General features: G+C 37.0%; 1 protein-coding gene across 1 annotated transcript in view; it reads left to right on the plus strand.

Annotated features, from left to right (window-relative positions):
* The window catches only part of Naaladl2 (N-acetylated alpha-linked acidic dipeptidase like 2), an 890,024-nt gene that overhangs the window by 549,727 nt on the left and 312,646 nt on the right, over positions 1–27,651 (plus strand). The window contains exon 9 of the mRNA XM_032898601.1: positions 1,119–1,238. Coding sequence (XP_032754492.1) covers positions 1,119–1,238 — 120 coding nt within the window. The remainder of the gene's footprint in view (positions 1–1,118; positions 1,239–27,651) is intronic.

Genomic DNA, 27,651 nt, shown 5'->3' on the forward strand with positions numbered 1-27,651 from the left:
TCTGTAGCCCATGCAAGAAATAAAGGATAAACTTAGTACTGATACTGATCATTGAGGGAAATTATTCCATTTTCTAAAACAGGATTCTTTAAAGCACCATTCCCTCTATAAGAATATTTTTCACATGCCCATCTGGAAATACTACAAATTTTAGAGTAAGGATATCAAAGTTTGGATCTTTTCTACCATGGACAACTTATTTTAACATGTAACTTCTTTCAGAATATCTTCCTCAAGTAAGTATATAGGACTGACTGTCTTCTGCAGGACTCATGGAAAACACATTATCTGATAGAGAAAGTGCCTATGTGCATATGTGTTAAAATAATTTTCATAGTCTTTAATAATCATGGACATTTTTAACATGATTTGTGAAATTACTCATTTTTTTATAAATTACTCATGTTCATTTAAAAGATTTATTACATTTAAATAATCACTAATCTCTCCTACAAGTTTGTAGATTAATTTCCAACATTAAACAGAGGTAAGCCAAGGATATAAGGCCCTATTTTCTTTCTCTCACAATGTGGTGTTAGTAGTCCTCAGTACTCCAGAGCAAGGGGTCATCGAAGAAAAACCATGCCACTGAATTTTCCCATGCCATTAGTACATAAAGCATTCACAGGGTTTTTATTCGGCCATCCTCTCAGGTTCACTCTTTGAATTTGTCCAATTTCTCTCAAAATAAGAGTTTATTTGACCACAATTAACTGACTTCATGGGGAAGTCTGTCAGCACCAACTAGTTGAGCTGCCCAGTTTCGTTCTCTAATGCAATGACTAGTATTAGGCACTGCCTTTGAAGAAAATTCCCAATTTGTGTTCTGTAATTGAACCCAACGTTATTCTAACCCCCCAAACCTTTCTTGTTAAAATGATTACTTAATATAAGTACTACTTTAACAGCTGTTCAATTCTGTTTAATAGAGTATAAATCAAGTTTGCAGAAGGAATTTACATATAGAGGAAGGATTAACCTTAACACATGATAAAACATTTATAGCATGTTTCTGATAAATGTCATATTTTAGCATCAAAATATTTCTTATCCTAAAAAAGTAGAAGGTGTTACTTTAATTGCAACAATGCTAGAAATTTTAAAACTTTTTATTTCAGGATTTTGCGAAGATACTACAGAAAAATGCTGTGGCTTACGTTAGCATCCATAGTCCCATCCGGGGCAACTCCACTCTGTATCCAATAGCATCTCCATCTCTCCAGCAACTGGTTGTAGAGGTAAGATGGACAACATGTGAGAGTAATAATGTCATAGCAGCATATTACTCTGTAACTTAATGCTTCTGGACTTCTTTCATTTCAGTATTCAGAAAATGATTAATAAGAATTTTAAGGAATTGCCTACTATTTCACCAGTTTGTTTATATTTTTGGTCTGGTTGGATATTTGTTTGTTTGTTTGTTTGTTTGTTTTTTGTGGAGTCTCCTAATGTCATAATGACTGGCCTAGAACTCACACTGTAGACCAGGTTGACCTATAATTGCAGTTCCCTGATTCTACCTCCAAGTGTTGAATTTACAGACATAATGCCCAGCCTTTGCTTTACTAGTCAATATTCCTTAAACTGAATTTGGTTCACCTAAGATTATCTATGGGTGTATTTGTAAGAAATTATGAACTATTCTATTGAATAAATAGTAAAATGTAAGTTTATTTGAACTTGAAATTTTGCTCTTAAATTTCTAATTCTACATTTGTGCCCTTTTTGTGGTAAACCTAGTTCCTTTGATATTGTTCACAATGGTTTGTGTTTCAGTGAATTTTGGAATTACCCTAGTTCTTTTTTTTAACAACACTGACTATTACTGAAGAGAGCAGCACAGTAATAAATGAATGTAACATTATTATAAAGTATGAGCCTGGGTATGGTGGCACATGCCTGGGATCCCAGTGCTTCAGAGGCCGAAGCAGGATTCTGAGATTGAAACTAGCTCAGGCCAAGAATTGAGCCTTTGAGAGACAAACAAAATTAAAGAAGTTTGGAGAAAAATTGTAGAAAATTAAAAACATTTCCAACAAAGTTTTATGACATCTCTCCACTAATAATACTTTTTTACACACCTCAAGAATTTAGCAGAATGTTTTTTCCATTGGTCAGTTGATACCACACTTACATTTCTACAACTTTTACTGCATATAAAGTTATCTGCATTGGTCTTCTATTTAAAGACAGCCACACCATCACTGGAGTACAGTTTCTTCCCAACCTCAGTCTCTGTTGGCATACATTGGGCATGACCTTTCAGATGGCCACAGAACTTCTAGTAAGTTCCAGAAGAATTGAACTAGACAGAGATGAAACATGTCTTGAATCGCCATAATTCTTGATTGAAATGTAATGCAAGCTATCACCACATGACTTTCATAAATTATTTTCTAGTTTGATAATTTTCATTGACATTTCCATAAGTTATGCAAAAAGAAAGACATTGGAAAGGCAAAAAGATAAGTGTGTGCTTTTAAGATCAGCTGTATTCTAATTGTGCATGTGGTGAATTTGGCAATACAGGTGTCTTACTCAGACCCACAAGAATCCATAAGAGGAATGAGCTGCATACACACTTTCATAGGATTTAAATATTTATAAAATGAGCCAGAAAAAGAACTAATATTAGAATTACTTTTATTTGTATACTTTTTTTTGGATATCTAGTGATTGATACAGCCCTAGGATTGAATTAGATATATACATTTCTTTTTATGTTTTAAATGTTATTATTATAACCTTTAAATATTATATTTATTAATTATTAAGAATACCTTACATGGATACAATGTGTTTTAATCATATATGACACTAACCCATCTTTCTAACTTCTCATAGATTCACCCCATCCTCTTAATTCATGTCTCTATTTCACTTTCTGTTATGTAACTTAATTTTTTCATAACCTATTGAGTGCAACTTATGCTGACTATATAACTGTGGGTGTGGAGCGACCAACTAGGTCATGGTCAATCAACTAAAATACTGTGATCTTAAAAAAGTAGACTCTGTCTTCTCCATCAGCTGTCAATTACCAATAGCTCCCCAAATCCTCCATATTGAAATGTTCACTGTCTTGAGCTAATCCTACCATGAAATTCTGTGAACAACTACAAATTCTTGGAGTTCATGAGAGCACAGAGGTATTGTCATGTCCAGAGCACAGTGTTTCCTTTGATGTTCCACAATGCTTTTATCTTACTATATTCCTGTCCCTTCTTCCATGATGCTCCCTGAGCCTTCAGGGTAGTGAAGACAGTGATGGGGTACAATATTGATTTTCCATCGATAACTAAATACTCCATAAAAACGTATTCTCTGTATATTGGATTTTCTGCATTAATATTACTTCAAATAATGTAGTAAAAGAAGAGAGTAAGCAAAATGTGTTAAATATATGTCTGAATCCATCAAAGAACACATTTAATCAATTAAAACAAAAGGTTTATTTAAATATTTTAAAAAGAAACTGCAAAATATTTATTGTGCACATTCATTTATGCCGGAGACAGCAGGATGGATAAATAATGAATGGCTCATAACAAGATCCACTCCAATATTTATTTAGGAGAAAAACACTTTTGGTTCTATGTTGAAAATACTTACTTACCAACCTAATATAAAAATGAACCAGAACTCATATTGAAAGAAAACTTCAATTTACTTTGATTAATGTATTTATTAAAATTCAGAAAATTATTTCATTTTTGTAATTTAGAATAATAATGACAAATTAATCTATTTTTCCAGAATAGCTTTAGTATATCAATGACTTACAAATTAAATATGAACCAGAAACAAGAACTAAAGCCCTTCTTGAGCTCTTGTTCTGATCCTTGTATGACTATGGTGATTGTGTTTTTCTTAATGGAAGCACAAATTAACAAATACCAAACTGACCATATCACTTGTAATTTCTGTAAGTTTTAAAGGTGGAAAACTATATTTAAAAACCTAGATATTACTATTTTTGAGTCCACAAGCATTTTAAGAAATTCATACATATCTTTTCACAGCATAACTTACTACTTCCTTTTCTGAATAAGAGCTGCCTGTGCACCAGATGAAACTTCAGTGACAACAGCAACATGACAATAGCTTGCAACAGCAATATGAGTGTGTGCTTCATGTGTGACAATGTGCTTTATGAGAGTGTGCAATCATACAAAAATGAAAATCCACTCAAATATTAAATGCTAATGCATTAGTTAAATAAAAATTAACCTGTGGATTTTGTTAGTTGTTTCTAGTCTTTGAATTCTACTCTCCTAAGGATTTGTGTGTGTGGCAGAATAGTGATACTGGTTTTGTTCAACTGTTTATGTAGTTACAGAACTGTTTTATCACAGGGTAGACACATGATAACTTTGGCTCACAACTGCATGAAGTTCCACAGGGCACCAGTTACAGTCTGAACATCAAGATCTGAGTGTTCAAGCTGCCTCATTTCATGTGTTTGAGATGGCATCACCATTTGGGAATTTCATGTAAATTTTATCAATGTTTAAAACAATTGAACATTTTTATAGAACTCTTTTCACACTGCATTATTGCTCCAAACCTTTAATATAAAACAAAGTGAAGTTACGTTAGCCTCCTACAAATACTGAGAATAATTTTCCATTCTATCATTAACAAACATTTAAATATGTCCTCTGTGTGTACATTTGTATGTGTGAAAATCTCTCTCTGTGTGTATATTTAATTAGCTTTTCTGAATAATTTACTAGAAATAGAAGTTATTTAAAAGATTGAAATGAGGTCCCCTATGGGACATAGAAAAAACTGAAAAGAGCTAAAAAGGTTTACTCCCATAGGAAAACAACAATATCAAACAATCAGATGCTAGAGCTCCAGGACAAACCATCAACCAAAAATGCACATGGAGTGACCTTGGCTCTAGCTGCACATGTAGCAGAGGATGGCCTTATTGGGCATCAATAGGAGGAGAGGCCCTTGGCCTTGGCCCTGTGAAAGCTTGACGCCCCAGTGTAGGGGAATGCCTGGGCAGAGTGGGTGGGTAGGTGGGGGAGAACCCTCATAGAATCAGGGGAAGGAGTGAGTGTGATAGGGGATTTCTGGAGGGAAAACGGGTAAAGGAAATAACATTTGAAATTTAAATAAAGAAAATATCCAAGAAACGGAAAGAAAAAAGAAAAAAATCTAAATCTATAATAGGAGTTACACAGATCTTAGGACTTGGTTGATGAAATACATGTGACTGCATGCAAAATAACTTATAGCATTACTGGCAAGATGGATCAAAAATTAATGGTTTTAAACATTAATGTTTCTATGTAGTTCTTTTCTCTTAGGTTTTTAAATACTCTTTCAAAGATTACAAATCACCCTTGCATTAGTCAGTACTCTTTATGGCTTAAATCAATAGAGATGAAATTTCTTAGAGCTTAGTGTTCAAAGAACCATAGCATGTATACATGGAAAATAGGCAATCTAGTCATATTCTAGACATATTGCTTTGTAATTACCTGATAGAAGTTGGAACTTCTAAGATATTTAAATGGCCACACTGATAATGTAAAGCTGAAAGGCAAGAGCAAAATTTCACAGAGCCTTATTAGAGTAGTCAAGCCGCTTTTCAGGTTTGTAAATTTTTAATTTTGTTTTACATTTTATTTCTGTACATACCAAATTGTGGTGCTTTGAAAAAATGGCTCATATGTTTGAATAATTAATTGGTCCAAAGTTGGTGGAACTGTTTAGGGATGACTTATAGGTATGGCCTTTGAATAGGTGTGGCTTTGATGGAGTAAGTATGTTCTAGTTGAAGGAGGTGTGGCTTAGTGGGAGAAGGTGTGTCAATCAGGATGGGCTTTGAAGCTGCTAAGCCTACACAGTTCACAATAAACTTTCTCTCTACCTCATGCCCGTTTGACTGCTTCTCCAGAGCCATTCCTGCCTGTTTGCTGCTATGATCACCCTCTGAAACTAAGGAATTCCCTCCATTATGGACTTCGTGTTATAAGCTGCCTGCATTATATTGTCCTCCCCACAGCAAAAGGAACATAACTAAGACCTAAGGCATTTCACCAAAATGTGCAGTGCATGTATATCAACTCAGTCGGATTCTTCAGTGCATTGGGCCTACAAGTGGGCAGTAATACTACTTGTGAAGCCTCAAAGTCTGGTGGAGATGAATGAGTACTCGTAGAAATTTCAGGCTGTAGATTTAATTGCATTAGGTGTTGCAGGACATAAGGACTGGATGAAATGTCCCTATTGTTCAGGCATGTAGGACGTTGACTGTGATGTAAAGCATGCAATAACAGCTAAGAGAAAGGTTCCAGTATGATTTACACTGCAGCAGAATCCACAGGAAAGAAGCAATGGTGTTGGCCTAATTCCAACATATGCATTATACGACAGTGGTGTGAAATATGAATTGACTCTCGAAACCACTCAAAGTCAGGTAAACCAGCACCTATGATACCAGACTAATAGGTTCTTCTCCAAGTAGCTATGATAATGTCCCTTTTCACTTCTTGGCTCTATGTAATGGCACTGCTAATAATTTTATGTTCATCTGTTCTGCTACTGATAAAGTCACATCCCATAAACCCCCCTGTGAGTACACATTGCTCATCCTACATGTCTATGCCATACTTCAAGAGGCATTAGTTCAAATACTCCAGTTATCAGAAACTAATTTAAAAACAATAGTAGTATTTTTTAGCATTTATTCTTGGTTTAGCACCTTATTATAATGATATGTAGTATACAGTCATATCCTAGCATTTGCCTTTAAAGTTCTATGATAATAAGTAGGTATTCCTTTGAAGTACTCATTGGGGAAAAGATTTTAATCTAAGGTAGCATCACATAGAGGGGCCAAAAGGGGAAATAAGGCTGTACAACTATCAGAAACAAAGATAAAAACTTGGGAGTCACATTGAAAGCTGACTACATTCTGAGCATATTCATTTCTCAACACAAATGTCACCACATGCAGAAGCCAATCAATAACTTGCAACCATCCTGAGGTTTCTTGTATCTCTTTAATGTTTGTATGCATGGTTATGAAACAAGGAATATTTTAGAAGACATCTTACAACTTTTCAGATTTTGTTTTATTCTATCAGTAGTTGATAATCTATGTCTACGAGGTGATGCAACAGCTAAAATTTTAAATGAAAGTTGATTAAACATCATGATATTTAGCATGCTAACATTTTGAAACATTATAGAAGTTATTTTTCCTAACTACAAACATATCACTTCATTCAGAGGAACCGCATATTTTATCATCAGAGCATTTGATATGTGTCCAGTCTAAGTGAATCAAAGTCCAAACCAGAAGAATATAATCTTGGTCTTACTTAAGGTTTCTATTGCTGTCATTAAACACCATCACCTAAGCAACTTGGCAGAGGAAAGGGATTATGTTTCCTTTCAATCTTCTAAGTCTGTCACTGAGGGAACACAGGCCAGGAATTGAACTCAAGACCAGGATACAACTGAAGCAGAAGCCATGTTGGAACATTGTGTCCTGTCTTGCTTCCCATTGCTTACTCAGTTTGATTTTTTACATAACTCAGGACCACCTGCCTACGGTGATACTGTCCACAATGACCAGGAATCTCCCACATCAGTCATCAATCAAGAAAATGTACCACAGGCTTGCCTACAAGTCAACTTTATTAGAATATTTTCTCAGTTGATGATATCTCTTCCCAAATGACTATAGCTGGTATCAAGTTTATATAAACCTAGCCAGCACAACCTTATTAAATTTTGCTCCTGTGTCTATATTCTTCTACTCATCCAGTAAAGCAATTCAGGCTTTGGAATACATTTGTTAAACTACCTTTAAGCAAATGCCCATATTTTATTGGGTTTTACTAACATTATTTTCCATACACATATCTTACATATGCTCACTATCTAAGAACTCTGGCCAGCAATAGAAGTTAAACACATGAGGTTATTCAGTGTTTGGGCAAGCAAGACTCTCCACACACCTTGATAATGCACAAGTACTGTCACTCTACCATGACTTTGCTTCATCATGTATAATACTTTGATAATTTTAACTTGTCTATATGGCAGTGGCATCTGATAGGAGGTGTGGCATTGATAGGAGGAGTGGCATCTGATAGGAGGTGTGGTGTCTGATAGGAGGACTGGCATGTGATAGGAGGTAGGGTATGTGATAGGAGGTATGGTATGTGATAGGAGGTGTGGCATCTGATAGGAGGTGTGGTAGATGATAGGAGATGAGGTAGGAAAACTGTCATATAGCCTTTGTTCTTTCTCTGCCTTTGATAATTTTAATGGATTCACTAAAATGAAGCTGGTTTGATTACTATCCTTTGCATAAAGAAGAAAACAAATTTTGTTTAAATGTACTTTTGCTGTCCTGTCTTTCATGATAAATTATATAACTATTGTTTGTGATTTATTTTTTTTATTTCGTTCAGATTACTGATGAAAAAAATTATGTTCAGTTTCTTGATCCTCATGAATGTTAATACTGTTCAGTGAGTTCTACTTAATTTATCTTTTTTCTCTGTGACTACTTCTACAACAAGTCAACTGAAATGACCATACAAACTAATATAGTGATTTAAAATCCTTCTTTACACTAATTTACCACTTCAACAAAGTCTTCCATTTAAAATTGTAATTCTATTGGCAAGACTATCTGTCTCCTAGGTTTACAAGTCTTTGCTCTATGTTAAGAGCCAGCAGTCTCTCAACTTTATTACTGTTTTACGAGGTTTTCTGTTCTGTGTACACTGACAATATGTAAATCCCTTTTACTTAAATCTAGATATCAAGGGAAGTCTTAGAGATGTTTCAAACCCTGAAATTCAGAGGGCAGATTACTTAAATGTTTGAGTTATGTAGCCGAAGTAATATCCAAACAACTGGGACTATTAGCAAATTAAGCTTGAATTCATTCACACAATCATAATTAATGTTCCATTATTAAAATGGCCTGAGATGAGTAAATTTTTTTTGTCTGTGGGTTTTTATTCTGGACATTAGCTTGGCAGGACTTCAAAGAACAGATGTTCATTCACGTAAGGTGTTAGTAAACCAGAACTGTTGGCAGGCTGCATGGCTATATTCAACTACAGAGTCATTAATAGAGCTCAACACCTATTTCCATTTTTTAAAATGAAATTTACTCAAAGGATTTGTTGTGGTTTGTTTTTCCTCATCTAAATATCTACTATCTCTTACAAGTTTTTAAAAAAAAAAACAGTAATATCAGTTTACCATTTATCCCTTACCCACTGCAATGTTGGTTGTCATTAATAACTTGAACATTTTATATTTCTATGAGTAATTAAATGAATTTAAGCTTCCTGCTACAAAAAGTAATGAAAGGGAACCCTTTCCAATTGTACTCTGGGATGAGTTTGGTATCTTTTGGCACTTTTCCTTGCTTACTGTGGTTTCTCAATTTCAAATGATGTTGCAATGACTTTTGGCTTTGAATGATTAGGTTGGTCTTGTTCTTTAACAAAATACTTTGACTTTCTTAAATATGAAAATAAATAAGCGATAGTGTTGAATAAATGATTAAGTACTCCAATAACCACATGGCCTTGATTAAACCTATTGTGTTGTGAAAGGCATTACTCTCAATCAAAAGGCTCAGTGAGTATATTAAATGAGACAGCTTACTTCAATCCTACCTCATTCGGAAGCTTATCTTTTAGACATAATGGAAGAAATCCTACCACCATCATAGGAGATACTGACATTTGACTCTTCTGAAAGATAGAGTTTGTGTTCTTTAAGGATATGACCTATGGCTGATCAACCACATGGCAGGGCAGACTCCATTCATGAGACTAGTAGGGTAACCCAAAGTATAATTGATGGGAGGGCATAAAAGAAAACCGAAATGTAGGTCAGAATGTATGGCAAAACAGCTATGGAAAGAGTGAATGTGTTCAAATATACTGTTTTAAATTCTCAAATATTTAATTTAAAATATTGTTAAAAATGAGGTTTAAAATAAATGAAACAAACAAAACAGCAGATTTCTTCCCCCAACACAAAATTAACCAGAGAAAATCAATTTCAAAGTAAATACTGTTGAGACTACAAGTATGTTCTGTACAGAAACCTAAACAAGGGCTAAAATTCTAAATTTGTCAAAAAAAAAATCCCCTTAAGTGATAAAATCTAGAATTTGGATTTTTAAGAAAATTCATTATTTCATTAGAAATATCAGGCAAAATATGCTCCGAAGACATGGAGACAGATTACTCTTTTTTATCAGAAATATTTTCTGTAAATAGATAGCTATAAGCATCCTGGACCTGCCCCCAATCTTGCTGTATCTAGCTTGGCTACTTAACTCTTCAGTTTCAAATTAGAATTTTAAGTTGAAAATGATAAAATAAAGTAAACAGTAGAATATCAGGTTACTTTTGCCCTGATCTGTCAGTTCTTTTGTGATAGTAATTTTCTGTATATCTGTAAAGTGTAGAGAAACATTTTGAGTTTTGCCTAATGAATATTCTCAAGTAGGAAGAATTACATTCAGGCATTCAAACATTGTTGACATATTGAGAAAGAAATTAAACATTTTTATATGTGGTTTCTTCTGTCTATATTTATTTGTATAGTAAATAATTTATAATCCATCCTTTATTTGTTTAATTTGTTTGATTGGTTAGCTCTTACAGTGCATAAGAGAGTTTGCAATTTTTTTTTGTTATATTGGATATAAGGATAACAGTTACCATGTTTATCATTAGTTTATCTATATCACAACTTAATAAATTGCAGTTATCAATCTAAAAATCTATATCTGAGAATGGTTAGTAAAATATAAGAAACCATGAAAGTTTCAGGGACTTCATTAATATTATACTTTCTAAGGCTGTGTAGGCACATAAACATGATGGGTACCTATAGACATTTATTTATAATACCCATTTCACCCTGAAATAAATGTATCTCATTCATCAAGATGAGTAAGTGGTCATTAAAATAAAAACTAGATTAAGATTGCAGTAGAGAGGAGAAATGCCACAGTGGTTAACAGATACCAATACCCAATGTACTTACCAAGGACCAGATTTCAGTTCCCATTATTCATGTAAGGTAGCTTACATTCTCCATTAAGTCTAGTTCTAAGGCAGATGACTTCATCTCTTGGTTTTGTATTATAATGCAAAAATCAACAAAGATACAAGTGTACCCATATGAGAACAAAATAAAATATTTTTGAAAAATTGCAATAGTAAAGTTTAAAGTGGTCATTGATCCACTGAGGTTTATAGAGAAAATTGAAGAGAACTGATTAATTGTTTAGCACAAATTTAAACCAAATATGAAATAAAATAGTAGTTTTTCAAGCTCTATATCATCAATTATCAGAAAGTTTAAGCAAATTTCTGTAATATTCAATAATTCATCTTAGAGTCTGAAAATTACAAGCCATTACAAAATCTCTAACAAAGTAAAATATTGCTATAAAACCACATATATATGAAGTGATGCAAAACAGTTACATATATTATAAACCATTCCTTTTTAAACACTCAGTATTATTTTATTTTACTTTTCATTGAAAACATGAACGTTTCATGTTAAGAAAAACTGTAATTAATCACTGACATTTTACTATTCATGGAAGCAGTGCCATCATGTCTCCCTAGTTTACACAGACATTCACACTGTTTTAAAACTAGACACAGCCAGAATACAGCAAATACATAGGTGAATGCCAGCAGCAAACCATTGAACTGAGAACGGGATCCCCGTTGAAGGAATCAGAGAAAGGACTGAAAGAACTGAAGGGGCTTGAGACCCCATATGAACAATAATGACAACCAACCAGAGCTTCCAGGGACTAAGCCACTACCCAAAGAGTACACATGTACTGACCCTGGGCTCCAAATTCATAGGCAGCAATGAATAGCCTAGTAAGAGCACAGGTGGAAGGGGCCCTTGGTCCTGCCAAGGCTGGACCCCCAGTAAACAGGATTCTTGTGGGGAGGGCGGTAATGGGGGGGAGGATTGGGAGGGGAACACCCATATGGAATGGGAGGGGGAGGGGAAGGGGGAGGAGGATGTTGGCATGGAAACTGGGAAAGGGAATAACATTTGAAATGTAAATAAGAAATATCCAATTTAATAAAGATGGAAAAAAAGCTTTAAAATATATGGAAAAGTTATATGAAACTTTTATTGTGGATTACTGCAAAGATCTTATCATTCAAAACACATTATTCTATAAGTTTTAGACTAGTGAATTAACATGGAACATAGAAATGCTAATGACTTGTATAGATCTTTAATTTTTTATAAAAATGCTCACATGATGGCTATTATTTAATTATATGTATGTGTAGATATGTATATTACCTTCTCAATTGATTCTCTTTTAAAACAATATTTCAAAATTTTATTACAGCAGCTTCAACAGTGATACATCCTTTGCTTCTTCAACTAGATTTCTTGAGAATTAAGAAGTTATTATCCCCAATACTGTGACCATATATATTGTGCTAGCAGGCTGTGAGTGCAAAACATAGCTACTTAGTTTTAAACCATGCTACCTGTGTGGTAACATGCAGAAAAATAGAGAGACCCACATTCTGCCTCTTGCTATTCCCTGGGGCAAGTAGCATCCCTCCATCACCTGCAAAGACAAGCATGATATACCCTTCACGTGACTGTCTTGCTGTCTCCTTCTAATCCCAGTTGCAAGCATGTGCCTGTTGAAGGTTTTGTCTCAGCAAGTTATAAACTTATTTTTATAATGTAAAATAAGGACAGATCAATGTTGTGTTTCACACTGTATTGCCTCAAAGAGAATTTCTTACTAAGGCCACAATGCTTAAAGGATTTGAGGAACAAAGTAGATAAAAGTCACAACTAATGCCTTTCAGTTCACAAGGCATAAGAAGCTCAAAGGATGACTTCCCAAATATATTGATTTTCAGTTGATGAGGTGAAGGGAAGTCTGATTCTGGTAAGTCAAATCAGATAAAGTAGTTCACAAGAGAAATTAGCTGTTTAACAATGACAGAGGTCCACTTGATCCATTGATTCTAAATGACCATGCTTGGTGTTAGTCAGGGACTCAAAAATATAATGATTGTTCCGGTCCACACTCTTTGCAACCAGAGAAGTGTCTGACAAAGTGCTGTCCTTCACTGTGTGAGCAATTGACATGTCTGTAAGAAAGTCAGAATACACATGATACAACTCACAGACCATGTGAAACTCAAGAAGAAAGCAGACCACACCAAAGTGTGGTATTACAGTACTACTCATTAGGGGGGAAAGAGAATAATTTCTGGGAAAGAGAGTAAGAGAGGGATCTTCAAGGGAGAGAGGAAGGGGAGGGAAAAGAGGGGCATTTCAGATGTGGGGGGAGGTGGGCAAGAAGTATAGAGGGTCAAGAATTTGAAAGGAGGTTGTAGCAGTGGGGGAGGGAGATTGGGTGGTGCCACTAGAAAGTACCAGATGCCAAGGACAGGATGCAAGAGGTTCCCAAGATCCTACAGGGAGGATTAGCCATAATACCAAACAAAAGGGAGAAAGAACCTGTGGAGACCATACCCTACGGTGGCATGGCCCCTAGTTGAGGGATGAGGCCATCAACCCACTTCAAAAATATTGATCCAGAATTCCTCCTGTCAAAAGTAAATGCAGGGACAAAGAGTGGAGCAGAGACTGAAGGAAAGGCCATCCAGAGTCTACTCCACCTGGAGATCCATCCCATCAACTGACACCAAACCCAGACACTATTGCTGATGCCAAGAAGTGCTTTCTGACAGGAGCCTAGTATAACTGTCCCCTGAGAGGCTCTGCCAGAGCCTGACCAATACAAATGTGGATATACACAGCCAAACTTTGGACTGAGCACAGATAACCCAATGAGGAAGCTAGAGCAAGGACTGCAGGAGCTGAAGGGTTTGCAACCTCATAGGAAGAATAACCAACCAGATCTCCCAAACTCCCAGGGATTAAATCACCAACCAAAGAATACAAAGGGGGTATCCATGGCTCCAGCTGGATATGTAGCAGAGGATTGCCTTCTCTTGCATCGCTAAGAAGAGAACCCAAGAAAAGACACAAGAAACTGATATAAATACAGACACCCACTCATTCACACACTCGGGAAATCCTATAAAAACACATAACTAGAATCCATAGTAGATATACATGGAACCTGTAGGGTAAGTAAAAAAGAGAGATTTTATGTGTGTGTGTGTGTGTGTGTGTGTGTGTGTGTGTGTGTGCGTGTGTTTATAAACAAGGAAAAGTCTTGACATGACTTTATACAAGAAAGATTCAAGATTGTGTGGGCCACATACTCCTGGCTTTGCAGTCTACCCTTAAGAGTATCTTGTTTCCCCAGTGAGATTCCCTTGGAAAAAACTACTAATTTATTACTTGTAACTGGTTTTCAATTGCAGATAGCTTCTGGGATAAGGATATGCCTAATACCTTTAATCTCAAGGCCCAATCTGGTACAGATGTATCCAGTCTCTGTACATGCTGCCTCAGTTTCTCTGAGTACATGTGTAGGCCTTCTGTGTTTTCATGGAATTATCTATACTGTGTGGCTCTTAAACTCTTTCTGTTTCCTCTTCTGCTGGATTCCATGAACCCAAGAGAGGTAGTTTAATGGGGGTATCCCATTTATGTTTGAATGTTCCCAGGTCTCTCACTCTCTACAGATTTTCTGACTGTGTGTCTATTTATTTGTAACCATCTGTTGTATGAGGAAACTTCTCTGATGATGGCAGAACAAAGCACTTACCTTTGCAGAAAGTGATTAGCAGTCATACTGTGGCTGTGTTCCTTTAGTGGAATAATAGTATTTCCCTGTCACTTGGGGTTCTTGGCTGTCTACTTTCAGGTTCTTGGTTACTTAACCAGCATTGTGTATGGTTCCTTCTCATGGAGAGACCCTTCAGTCACAACAGATATTGGCTGGTTACTCCGACAAGCTTTGTGCCACTACTGCGTTAGCATAACTTGAAGGTAGAACACCATTGTAGGTCAAAGGATTAATAGCTGGGATGGTGTCTGATTTTCATTTAGTAGTGTTCAGTGCCCCTTCCAGTACCAAGAATCATATGTGGGCACAAGCAAAAATTCCATGTTCAATGAGTAGTGTAGGTGTTTTTCAGCTTGCCATCAATTTGTAGAGAGCAATCTATGTAACCTTAGAAAGAGCCTGCATTTTTTGAGGACTCTCAAGAGACCCCTTAGGGCAACAATTCAGTTGGATGTTATCCATTCATTATACTGGAAACTTTATTTGCTGATAAGAGATATTCAGTTGGGACTATATCTACCCCTGTTATTTGGTGATTTTGTTTAGATCACTTCATATATGCCTATGTTTTAGAAACCTTATACTAAAGTTTGTTTCCATATTAGCACTCTAATTCACTTTTGAACTGTTTTTATTTTGCTTTAATTAGAGTAGATCACAGTGTCTCTCACACAATATATTTATTTAGCACCTCTCTCTCTGAAATAAATGGTAGCATCTTGAGATGAGGTGTCATGAAAATGTTTATTTATAACTATCACATGAAGTCCCATCCAGAAGAAAAGAGATATCACATCATTAGAAGAAGGACACGATGAGGAGCCATCTAGAAAAGGCATAAATGCTGACTTCAAAGAACAGGCTGCCACAACTTGAGGTCAAGGAAGATAGCTGAGAAGATTCCTCTGAGACACTCAGAATTTTGTTCAGTGCAGGTTGGTGGTATTTGATTCTGGAGGCCAGTCAGGTATGTCGAGAGAGATAGATCCAGATACTGAGGTGTAGGGTAATAGAGAGTGAAGGTTAGATTAAGGCAGTGAAAGAAACCTTTAGCTTGGAAAACCTGACAGAATGGGAGCACAAAAGTTATTCTAAATTACCAGTGCTACAAAAAATAATGAGGATTAAATGTGGATTATAAGATATGTATTTTGTTGAATATCCATGTTGCATGTACTTAGGCACAAATATATGAACACTTACAATAGAAAAAAAATAAAACAAAGTCAATCAGGATCCTATAGGTATTGGAACCACCAGATCTTCCACATTTTACCCACTATGTTCCTGTAGAATGATTTAATGATATTAGGAAGAAAACCAAGTGTCATATGAATTAAAAACAAACCCCATCGATTCCTCCAAGAGAAATGAGAGTATACCCACCCTAAGACCTATAATGACATCCGTTTTTCATATTTTCATTGGACAGTTTAAGAAGTCACTTTTCAAATGTTATACCCTTTCAAGTTCCACCCAAGTCATCCCTCCTTCCCCAGCTTTTATGAGAATGCTCCCCCTACTACCTCACCTGTCCACTCCTTCCTCAACACACTGGCATTGACAAATCAAGGGCTTCTTTTTCTATTGATGCCAGACAGTACAATCCTCTGCAACATATTCAGCTGGAGCCATGATCCCCCAGTGTGTACTTTTGGTTGTTGGTTTAGTTCCTGGGAGCTCAGGGTGTCTGGTTGGTTGATATTCTGTTTCTCCTATGGGGTTGCAAAATGCTTCAGATACTATAGTCCTTTCTCTAACTTATCCAATGGGATCCCAGTGCTCAGTCTGATGGTTAGCTGCAAGCATCCACATCTGTATCAGTAAGGCTCAGGCAGAGCCTCTTAGGAGACATCCATAACTGACTCCTGTCAGCAAGCACTTCTTGGCATCAGCAATAGTAACTGTGATGGTGGCTCCATATGGGATGGATCCCCAGGTCGGGCAGTCTCTGGATGACCTTTCCTTCAGTCTCTGCTCCACACTTTGTCCCTGAATTTCCTCCTGTGAATATTTTGTTACCCCTTCTAAGAAGGACTGAAGCATCCAATTTTTTGTCTTCATTCTTCTTGAGCTTAATATGGTCTGTGAATTGTATCTTGGGTATTCTGAGCTTTTGAGCTAATATCTACCTATCAGTGAGTGCATACCATGTGTGTTATTTTATGTCTGGGTTAACTCACACAGGATGATATGTTTTAGTTAAATCCATTTGCCGAAGAATTTCATGAAGCCATTGTTTTTAATAGCTGAGTAGTACTCCAGTGTGTGAGTGTACCACATTTTCTTTATCCATTCCTCTGTTGAAGAATATCTGGCTTCTATTCATCTTCTGGCTATTATAAATAAGGCTGCCCTGAACATAGTGGAGCATGTGTCTTTGTTATATATTGGAGCACCTTTTGGTTATATGCCCAGAAGTGGTATAGCTGGATCCTCAGGTAGCAATACATCCAATATTCTGAGGAACCTCCAGAATGATTTAGAGAGTGGTTGTACCAGCTTGGAATCCACCAACAATTGAGGAGTGTTCCACTTTCTCCACATCCTTGCCAGCATCTTATGTCACTTGAGTTTTTGATTTTAGCCATTCTGACAGGTGTGAGGTAGAATCTCAGGGTTGTTTTGATTTGCATTTCTCTGATGGCTATTGATGCTGAACATTTCTTTAGGTGCTTCTTGGGAATTTGATTTTCCTCAGTTGAGAATTCTTTCTTTAGCTCTGTCTCCCATTTATTAATAGGCTTATTTGGTTCTTTAGAGTCTAACTTCTTGAGTTCTTTTTTTTTTTATTAGAGATTAGCTGTTTATGGATGAAGGATCAGTAAAGATCTTTCCACAATATGTTGTTTGCCTTTTAGTCCTACTGACAGTGTCCTTTGCTTACAGAAGCTTTGCAATTTTATGAGGTCCCATTTTTTTATTCATAATCTTAGAGCATAAGCTATTGGTGTTCTGTTCAGAAATTTTTTCCTGTGTTCAGGGTTCTTTTCCACTTTGTCTTCTATTAATTTTTGTGTATCTGGTTTTATCTGGAGGTCCTTCAGCCACTTGGACTTCAGCTTTGTACAAGGTGATAAGAATAGATTGATTTGCATTCATCTTCATGCTGACCGCCAGTTGAACCAGCACCATATGCAGAAACTGTTGTCTTTTTTTGCACTGAAAGGTTTTAGCTCCTTTTTCAAGGATCAAATAACCATTAGTGTGTGTGGGTTTATTTCTGGGTCTTCAATTCTATTTCATTGATCTACGTGTCTGGCTTTGTACCAATACCATGCAGTTCATATCATGATTGTTCTATAATATAGCTTAATGTCAGGAATTGTAATTTCCACAGAAAATCTTTTATTGTAGAAGATACTTTTCACTATCCTAGGTTTTTTGTTATTCCAAATGAGTTTGCAAATTGCTCTTTTTTCCCCATCTGCAATCCTACCAACAATGGAGGAGTGTTCCTCTTTCTCCACATCCTCACCAGCATCTGCTGTTGCCAGAGTTTTTGATCTTAGTCATTCTGACTGGTGTGAGGTGGAATCTGCTGTAAAGAATTGAGTTGGAATCTTGATTGGAATTACTTTAAATCTGTAGATTGCTTTCTGCAAGATGGCCATGTTTATTATATTAATCTTGCCAATCTATGAACATGGGCAATATTTCCATCTTCTGAGCTCTTCTTTGATTTATTTCTTTCTCGACAAGACTTCAAGTTCTTGTCATAAAGATCTTTCCTTTGCTTGGTTAGACTCAAACCAATGTATTTTATGTATTTTGTGACAAAAATAATAATAAATATTTATATATTTTGTGAATGATGTTATTTGCCTAATTTCTTCCTCAGCCTGTTTATCCTTTGAGTAGATGAAGTTTACTGATTTGTTTTAGTTAATTTTTTATCCAGTCATTTTGCTAAAGTTTTTCTTTATTTATATTTTAAATCTTATCCTCTTTCCACATTTCCCCTCTGGAAATCCCCTCTCACATTCCCCCTCCTCTGCTTCTATGACTGTGTTCCCCCATCCATCCACCCATGCCCCTCTGCCTCTCTGTCCTGGAATTCCCCTACAATGGGGGATTAAGCCTTCACAGGACCAAGGACCTCTCCTTCCCTTGATAATATAAAATGCCATCCTCTGCTACAAATGCTGGTGGAGCTCTGGGTCCCTCCATGTGTACTCTTTGGGGAGGTCTGGGGTGTCTGGTTGGTTGATATTGTTGTTTTTTTTTTTCCTATGGGGTTGTAAGACCCAGCTATACCACTCCTGTGCATATACCCAAAAGATTCTCCAACATTTAACAAGGACAAATGCTCCACTATGTTTACAGCAGTCTTATTTGACATAACCAGAAACTGGAAGGAACCCTCATGTTCTTGAACAGAAAAATGGATACAGAAAATGTGATATATTTAAACAATGGAGTACTACTCAGCTATTAAAAAAATGGCTCCATGAAATTCATAGGCAAATGGATGGAACTAGAAAATATCCTGAGTGGGGTAACCCAATCACAAAGGAACACACAGGATATGCATTCACTGATAAGTGGATATTAGCCTAAAACCTCAGAATATTCAAGATACAATTTACAGACCACATGAAGCTCAGGAAGAATGAAGAACAAAGTTTGGATGCTTCAGTCCTTCTTTGAAGGGGGAACATTATACTCACTGGAGGAAATACAGAGACAAAGTTTGGAGCACAGACTGAAGAAAAGGCCATCCAGAGACTGCCCCACATGCAGATTTATCCCACATACAATCTCCAAACCCACACACTATTGTAGATGCCAAGAAGTGCATGCTCACAGGATTCTGATACAGCTGTCTCCCAGGAGGCAGAGGTAGATTATCATAGTCAACCACTGGACTGAGAATAGGGTCCCCACTTCAGGAGGTAGAGAAGGGCATGCTTCTTATATGTATTCACAGTTGCTCCATCATAAAGTTTCAATGTTCACCCACATGAGAACAGTAGTATGCACTTTATGCATGCAACTGTGGGTGACAGCAATTTGGACTATACTGCAAACATTATCTTTGGAAACTACTCAAGGATACTGCCCACTCCCACTAGGTTTAAAAATAGTACAGCTCATTTGTTGTTAGACGGAAACATAAATTCTTATGTAGTCAATATAATTCCTAAAACATTTTCACCACAAAGTTCCATCTCTTGCTTTGGAAAGTAGTGCTTTGCTATAAAAGTGCTGAGGTTAAACTTGAAAGAGTGATGGAAGAAAAATCTTAAAAGTTATTCACTTTCAATAAGAAAAAATGAGAGGAACTAAAATATACTTATCTAAAAGACACATATTAGCCAACATTAGCCAACATCAAGAAAATCTCAGCAGGAATGTTAAAGCAATCATTAGATTCTAAGTCTTCTAAAATTACTGTAATTTCATATTCAGTGAATTCTTCAGTTTGGAAAGGAGGCTGTTTGAATCTTTCAAGAGTCTGCTGTTCTGTGATACAGTTCCAATCACCAAATGTGTCTAAAAAGGACAAAAAAACTTTCTCAAAATTATTAGCTTCAAATGTAACCATAAATTCCAGACATAGCATTTATTTAGCCAAAAGCTTTTGAAGTTACTAAGAGAACTTGTGCAATTGTCAGAGATGGGCATGGTCTGCAATATGGTCTTGGATCCTTTAGTATCATTGAAAAGCACTTCTTAAAGCAATACAACCCAGCTATATTGGATAAAATCTTTCAGAGTACTATGTGAATTGTCACGTGCATGTTTTCACAAACAAATCAGTAGGTCATTTGATTGCACTTAAAATAAATGAAGGATATGCATTCACTGATAAGTGGATATTAGCCCAAAAGCTTGAAGTACCCAAGACACAATTCACAGACCATATGAAGTTTGAGAAGAGTTAGAACCAAAATAATGATGTTTTAGTCCTTCTTAGAAATGGGAACAAAATACTCATGGGAGTAAGAGGGTGGCAGAGCCTTGGGAGGTAGAGAGGATGGGGAGGTGGTAATATCAGGCAGGAAGAGGAGGAGACTGGGATGATATACAGAGGGTCAGGAATTTGAAAAGCAGTGTGTAGCAATGGGGGATGGGAACTGGGGGTACCCACCAGCAAGTCCCAGATGCCAGGAAAGCAAGAGACTCCCAGAACCCAATGGGGATGAGATTAGGTGAAGTGTTCAACAAAGGGGAGGGAGATCGTATAGGAACCATATCCAGAAGTTAGGCAAGGTCACAGGTTTGGGGATGGGGCTACCCAATCATCTCCAAATTTTTAACCCAGAATTGCTCCTGTCTAAAGTAAATACAAGATTAAAGTGTAGAGCATAGACTGAAGGAAAGGTCATACAGAGAGTGCTCTATCTGGGGATCCATTCCATATACAGACACCAAACCCAGATATTATTGTGGAATCCAAGAAGTGCTTGCTGACAAGAGCCTGTTACAGCCGTTTTCCAAGAGGCTCTGATGGAGCCTGACAAATCCAGAGGCAGATGCTCACAACCAACCATTGGAGTCAGTGTGGTGATGCCATTGGAGGAGTTAGAGAAAGGACTGAAGTTGCTGAAGGAGTTTGAAACCTCATAGGAAGAACAACATTATTAACCAACCAGATGCCCGAGAGCTTCCAGGGATTAAACCACCAACCAAAGAGTATACACGAACAGACCCATGACTCCAATTGCATATGTGGAAGAGGATGGCATTATCTGGCAGCAGTAGGAGGAAAAGTCCTTTATCCTGTGAAGGATAGATTCCCCAGTGTAAAGGAATGCCAGGGTGTGAGGTGGGTGTGGGTGGGTGGGAAGGAGAGCATCCTCATAGAAGTAGAGGGAGGGAGGAGAGGATGGGGGGTTCTAGAGGGGAAACTGGAAAGGGGGATAACATTTAAATTGTAATTACTTAAAATATCGAATTAAAAAATAAATTTTGGTGCAATGAGATATCTCAGCACATGAAAGTCCTGGCCACCAAGCCTGATGACTTGAGTATGACCTATTAAACTGATTCAGTGGACAAAAGGTCCTGAATCTTGAAGGTTGTCCTGTGGGTTCTAGAGGTACAGTATAACCTGTTCATACACAGTACATGCATACACACAATGCACTCACTTGCATGCTCATAAACATGAACATAATACAAGAGCATGCACACACAATAGATATATAGATAAATAAAATCTAATGGTTTTGTCAGTGTATATAGTATTTCAGGGATTGATTCAAAAGATTATTAATTCAAATACAGATTCCTCTGTAGAGACGAGGTTCCTAGTTTAGTAAAAAGATGACAGAATAAATGTTTGGATGTGATTGGAATTCCAAGCATGAAGTTCTGATAATATTGCTACCTTTTTGCCCCTAAGAATTAGAAGAGAAAATAACACAGTGACACAGTTATTTTCACAAAACAGTGTGTGTGTGTGTGTGTGTGTGTGTGTGTGTGTGTGTGTGTGTGTGTGTGTGATTGCTAGGAAGGTGATTGAAATAGAAGCTGATGAATCTATTCATGGGAGTAAGTACATTGAGTGTGCATATGCCAATCATACATACATTAAGCTTGGTTTTCCAACAAGAAGTGTTTATAATGAGAGATCAAACTGCCAAATACATGTATTAATTATATTTAACTTAACCCACTCTTTCCAGAATCATGAAGGTAGAGTGAAATTAAGATCAACTACATCCTCAAGTTAAACGGATTAATTCAGGGTCAAGGTGATGCCTCAGAAGGGTTTTATCCAAGCCTGATACTTGATTTAGACCAAGGCTGAAAGTAATAGGAGAATACTACAGGTATATTTTCTTTACTATAAATAATGCAGGCATGTTCACATGATGCATGTGTGCTGTTATCTTTGAAGTGCATTATCCAAGAAAATATGCTTAAAAGGATAGCTACATTTATTAAATATACACGCTTGTAGAAATAGCTTGACCTCCATATCTGAAGAATTATACTACACTAGTACTTTCAAATCACTGAAAACATGTATTTTTGAAGATATCTCTTAAAATACGTAATTATTTTCAAGCACTATGCAGGATACAAATCTTGTTTACAAGATATATTTTAATTATGTTATCAAGCTGCTGTCATCACAGCTAAAATGTTACTGTATTGATATTTTATATTCTAAATTAAGGATGCCATATAGTCAATTACTGTTGATATTTATTGTTAGAAGAGAACATAAGTCAAATCCTTTAATAGGGAAGAAAATAACAGTTTGATAATGTCAAGTTGTTTGTAAAATATTTAGCAATGAACACATTTTATAATGAGCTCACTGAAATCAAAAACACAGTGACACAATTATTTTCACAAAACAGTGTGTGTGTGTGTGTGTGTGTGTGTGTGTGTGTGTGTGTGTTTGATTGCTTGGATGGTGATTGAAATAGAAGCTGATGAATCTATTCATGGGAGTAAGTATAATAATTCTAACTGGGAAATATATTAACAGCATCTTATATTGTTTGAATTAGCAATATTGCCCAATCATGAATAAGTAATCCTGTTGTTTGTATCTTGTCATATGGGGAAAGGCTTTTGCCCATGTGCTTTCTAAATATGCAGAGGAGCTTCATGTAACAAAGTAACTCTTATTTGCTGTAGATAATTCTTTCTTCTCCCACTGCAGTAAGAATGGGAAAAATCGAGCAGCATCAGAATGGCTATATTTGTGTATCCTCACTTGCTAGATCAAATGATGATACCTGCCTTGTGTCAGATATTTAGCTACATTTGTCAAGCTGTGAACTGGGACAATAATGCCATTATTGTTGTGGACTAACTTTGTTACCCAAATTATATACTCAAAGACTCGATGTGCAGTGTGACAGTGTTTGGAGGTGTGGCCTATGGGAGGGAAGCATATAAGATATGGAGACACACCAGAGATGGGATTAGAGGACTAGACAGAAGACAGCTCCCCTGTGGCTTCTTTCTTCTCTCTTCTCTGTTATAAGAGGAGTCAGTGAAAAGAAAACTGTGAACAGAAAGGCCATGACAAGGAGCCCAGCAATTCTGATTCTCTGATCTCTGTCTGTCAGCCTCCAGAATAACTGAAAAAATAAATGCCACCTTTATAAACCTGCTTACGTTGTTTTGTCATAGTAACCCAAGGTGACTGTACAACTCTCTTACATCCTTCCTACAGATGGTGTGATAAATGAAAGGGAAAAATTCTAAAAGCAAGTTTGAAGTAGCAAGACCATTAATTGGCGGGGTAGAGTCCAAGCAACAGGAAGGAATAGTGCTATATACATCATGCTTTTTAGAAAAATATGGAGGAAGGATTGTCTTCCCAAATCCAATCATGTGGAGGAGACAGACGCAGGGGAAGGTTGTCCTGTGAGATCTTCACGAAGTAATCATAATGTGCTTTCTGGCTTTATTTCCTTACTTAGGCTCTTGACACAATATTCTGCCTAGACTGTGTCCCACTCGCCTCCCTCACTTGAACTAGCTTAATGAGTGAAAAAAATTCACAATTTTCAAAATATGCATTTATACTTCTGATACCCATTTAAGATTTCATGCTATAATTTATTTTATTTAAGTATTGATTTTTTCTTGTTTTTCTTCTCATTTTTATTAATTCTTAGAAAATTTCACACAAAGTATTTTGATTATATTTACCTCCACAATTCATCCTAGACCTACTCCCTTTCTATTCTCACTGAATTTCATGTCTTTTCTTTTTAAACCCATAAAATATAGTTGCTGCCCAAACACTTTAGAATAGATAGCATTCATTAAAGTGTGATCTACCCATGAGGGGTGGCATCCTTAAAGAAAACTGGCTTTCCTCTCAGCACCTCCCAGTTTGCAATAGCTTCTTAGCTGGGTCTGAAATTTCATGCCCATCTCCCCTCTTCATCCTGGAATTTTGTGTGGCTTGAGTTCACATGGGTCTTGTGTATAAAATGTCAACTGCTATGAACTCATTTGTGTATTGCCCTGCTGTGTCTATAAAAGCTTACTTTGTACCATCTTCTACCTATGGTTCTTACAATTTATGCTTCATGAACCCTGTGTGTGTGGGGATGTGATAGAAATGTCACTTTTGGGGTTGAACGTTCTTGAGTCTTAGTTTTTACACATTGACCAGGTATGGGTCTCAGTGTTAATTGTCATCTACTGTAGAAAAAGAAACTTCTCTGATGACAGCAGTGTGATTCATCAATCTGAGAGTACATTGATAAACTATTAGATATCAGCTTATTAGTACATCCATTTAGCCGAATATTTCTTGTTGTTTCCACTGGGAGAATTATTACATTTTCCCCACAGGACCTATAACCTGTCTAGCCATAGGTTCATGGTGCCAGTAATATGGGTTTCGATGGCACTCTCTCCTCTCTAGAATTTTAGCACCTTAGGATGACATACTGATAGTAATTTACTTCCTTCCCTGATATATTCTTGTACTCATCTCAGGAACATACACAGGCAGCTCTGCAACAGTAAGTTAAGCTTTGAGTTTTTTTTCCTCATTTTTTTTTATTAACTTGAATATTTCTTATATACATTATTCCCTTTCCCGGTTTCCGGGCAAACATCCCCTTCCCCCCTCCCCTTCCTTATGGGTGTTCCCCTCCCCTCCCTCCCCCCATTGCCGCCCTCCCCCCAACAGTCTGGTTCACTGGGGGTTCAGTCTTAGCAGGACCCAGGGCTTCCCCTTCCACTGGTGCTCTTACTAGGATATTCATTGCTACCTATGAGGTCAGAGTCCAGGGTCAGTCCATGTATAGTCTTTAGGTAGTGGCTTAGTCCCTGGAAGCTCTAGTTGCTTGGCATTGTTGTACATGTGGGGTCTAGAGCCCCTTCAAGCTCTTCCAGTTCTTTCTCTGATTCCTTCAACGGGGGTCCTATTCTCAGTTCAGTAGTTTGCTGCTGGCATTCGCCTCTGTATTTGTTGTATTCTGGCTGTGTCTCTCAGGAGCGATCTACACTTCTGCACTTCTTTGCTTCATCCATCTTGTCTAATTGGGTGGCTGTATATATATGGGCCACATGTGGGGCAGGCTCTGAATGGTTGTTCCTTCAGTCTTTGTTTTAATCTTTGCCTCTCTCTTCCCTGCCAAGGGTATTCTTGTTCCCCTTTTAAAGAAGGAGTGAAGCATTCACATTTTGATCCTCCGTCTTGAGTTTCATTTGTTCTAGGCATCTAGGGTAATTCAAGCATTTGGGCTAATAGCCACTTATCAATGAGTGCATACCATGTATGTCTTTCTGTGATTGGGTTAGCTCACTCAGGATGATATTTTCCAGTTCCAACCATTTGCCTACGAATTTCATAAAGTCGTTGTTTTTGATACCTGAGTAATATTCCATTGTGTAGATGTACCACATTTTCTCTATCCATTCCTCTGTTGAAGGGCATCTGGGTTCTTTCCAGCTTCTGGCTATTATAAATAAGGCTGCGATGAACATAGTGGAGCACATGCCTTTTTTATATGTTGGGGCATCTTTTGGGTATATGCCCAAGAGAGATATAGCTGGATCCTCAGGCAGTTCGATGTCCAATTTTCTGAGGAACCTCCAGACTGATTTCCAGAATGGTTGTATCAGTCTGCAACCCCACCAACAATGGAGGAGTGTTCCTCTTTCTCAGCATCCTTGCCAGCATTTGCTGTCACCTGAGTTTTTGATCTTAGCCATTCTCACTGGTGTGAGGTGAAATCTCAGGGTTGTTTTGATTTGCATTTCCCTGATGACTAAAGATGTTGAACATTTCTTTAGGTGTTTCTCAGCCATTCGGCATTCCTCAGCTGTGAATTCTTTGTTTAGCTCTGAACCCCAGTTTTTAATGGGGTTGTTGCCTCCTGCAGGTCTAACTTTTTGAGTTCTTTGTATATTTTGGATATAAGGCCTCTATCTGTTGTAGGATTGGTAAAGATCTTTTCCCAATCTGTTGGTTGCCATTTTGTCCTAACACAGTGTCCTTTGCCTTACAGAAGCTTTGTAGTTTTATGAGATCCCATTTGTCGATTCTTGATCTTAGAGCATAAGCCATTGGTGTTTTGTTCAGGAAATTTTCCAGTGCCCATGTGTTCCAGATGCTTCCTAGTTTTTCTTCTATTAGTTTGAGTGTGTCTGGTTTGATGTGGAGGTCCTTGATCCACTTGGACTTAAGCTTTGTACAGGGTGATAAGCATGGATCGATCTGCATTCTTCTACATGTTGACCTCCAGTTGAACCAGCACCATTTGCTGAAAATGCTATCTTTTTCCATTGGATGGATTTGGCTCCTTTGTCAAAAATCAAGTGACCATAGGTGTGTGGGTTCAGTTCTGGGTCTTCAATTCTATTCCATTGGTCTATCTGTCTGTCTCTGTATCAATACCATGCAGTTTTTATCACTATTGCTCTGTAATACTGCTTGAGTTCAGGGATAGTGATTCCCCCCAGAAGTCCTTTTATTGTTGAGGATAGTTTTAGCTATCTTGGGTTATTTGGTTATTCCAGATGAATTTGCAAATTGTTCTGTCTAACTCTCTAAAGATTTGGATTGATATTTTGATGGGGATTGCATTGAATCTATAGATCGCTTTTTGGTAAAATGGCCATTTTTACTATATTAATCCTGCCAATCCATGAGCATGGGAGATCTTTCCATCTTCTGAGGTCTTCTTCAATTTCTTTCTTCAGTGTCTTAAAGTTCTTATTGTACAGATCTTTTACTTGCTTGGTTAAAGTCACACCAGGTACTTTATATTATTTGGGTCTATTATGAAGGGTGTCGTTGCTCTAATTTCTTTCTCGGCTTGTTTCTCTTTTGTGTAGAGGAAGGCTACTGATTTATTTGAGTTAATTTTATACCCAGCCACTTTGCTGAAGTTGTTTATCAGCTTTAGTAGTTCTCTGGT

This window comes from Rattus rattus, chromosome 3 (assembly GCF_011064425.1).
Source record: "Rattus rattus isolate New Zealand chromosome 3, Rrattus_CSIRO_v1, whole genome shotgun sequence".
NCBI classification, from domain to species: Eukaryota; Metazoa; Chordata; class Mammalia; order Rodentia; family Muridae; genus Rattus; species Rattus rattus.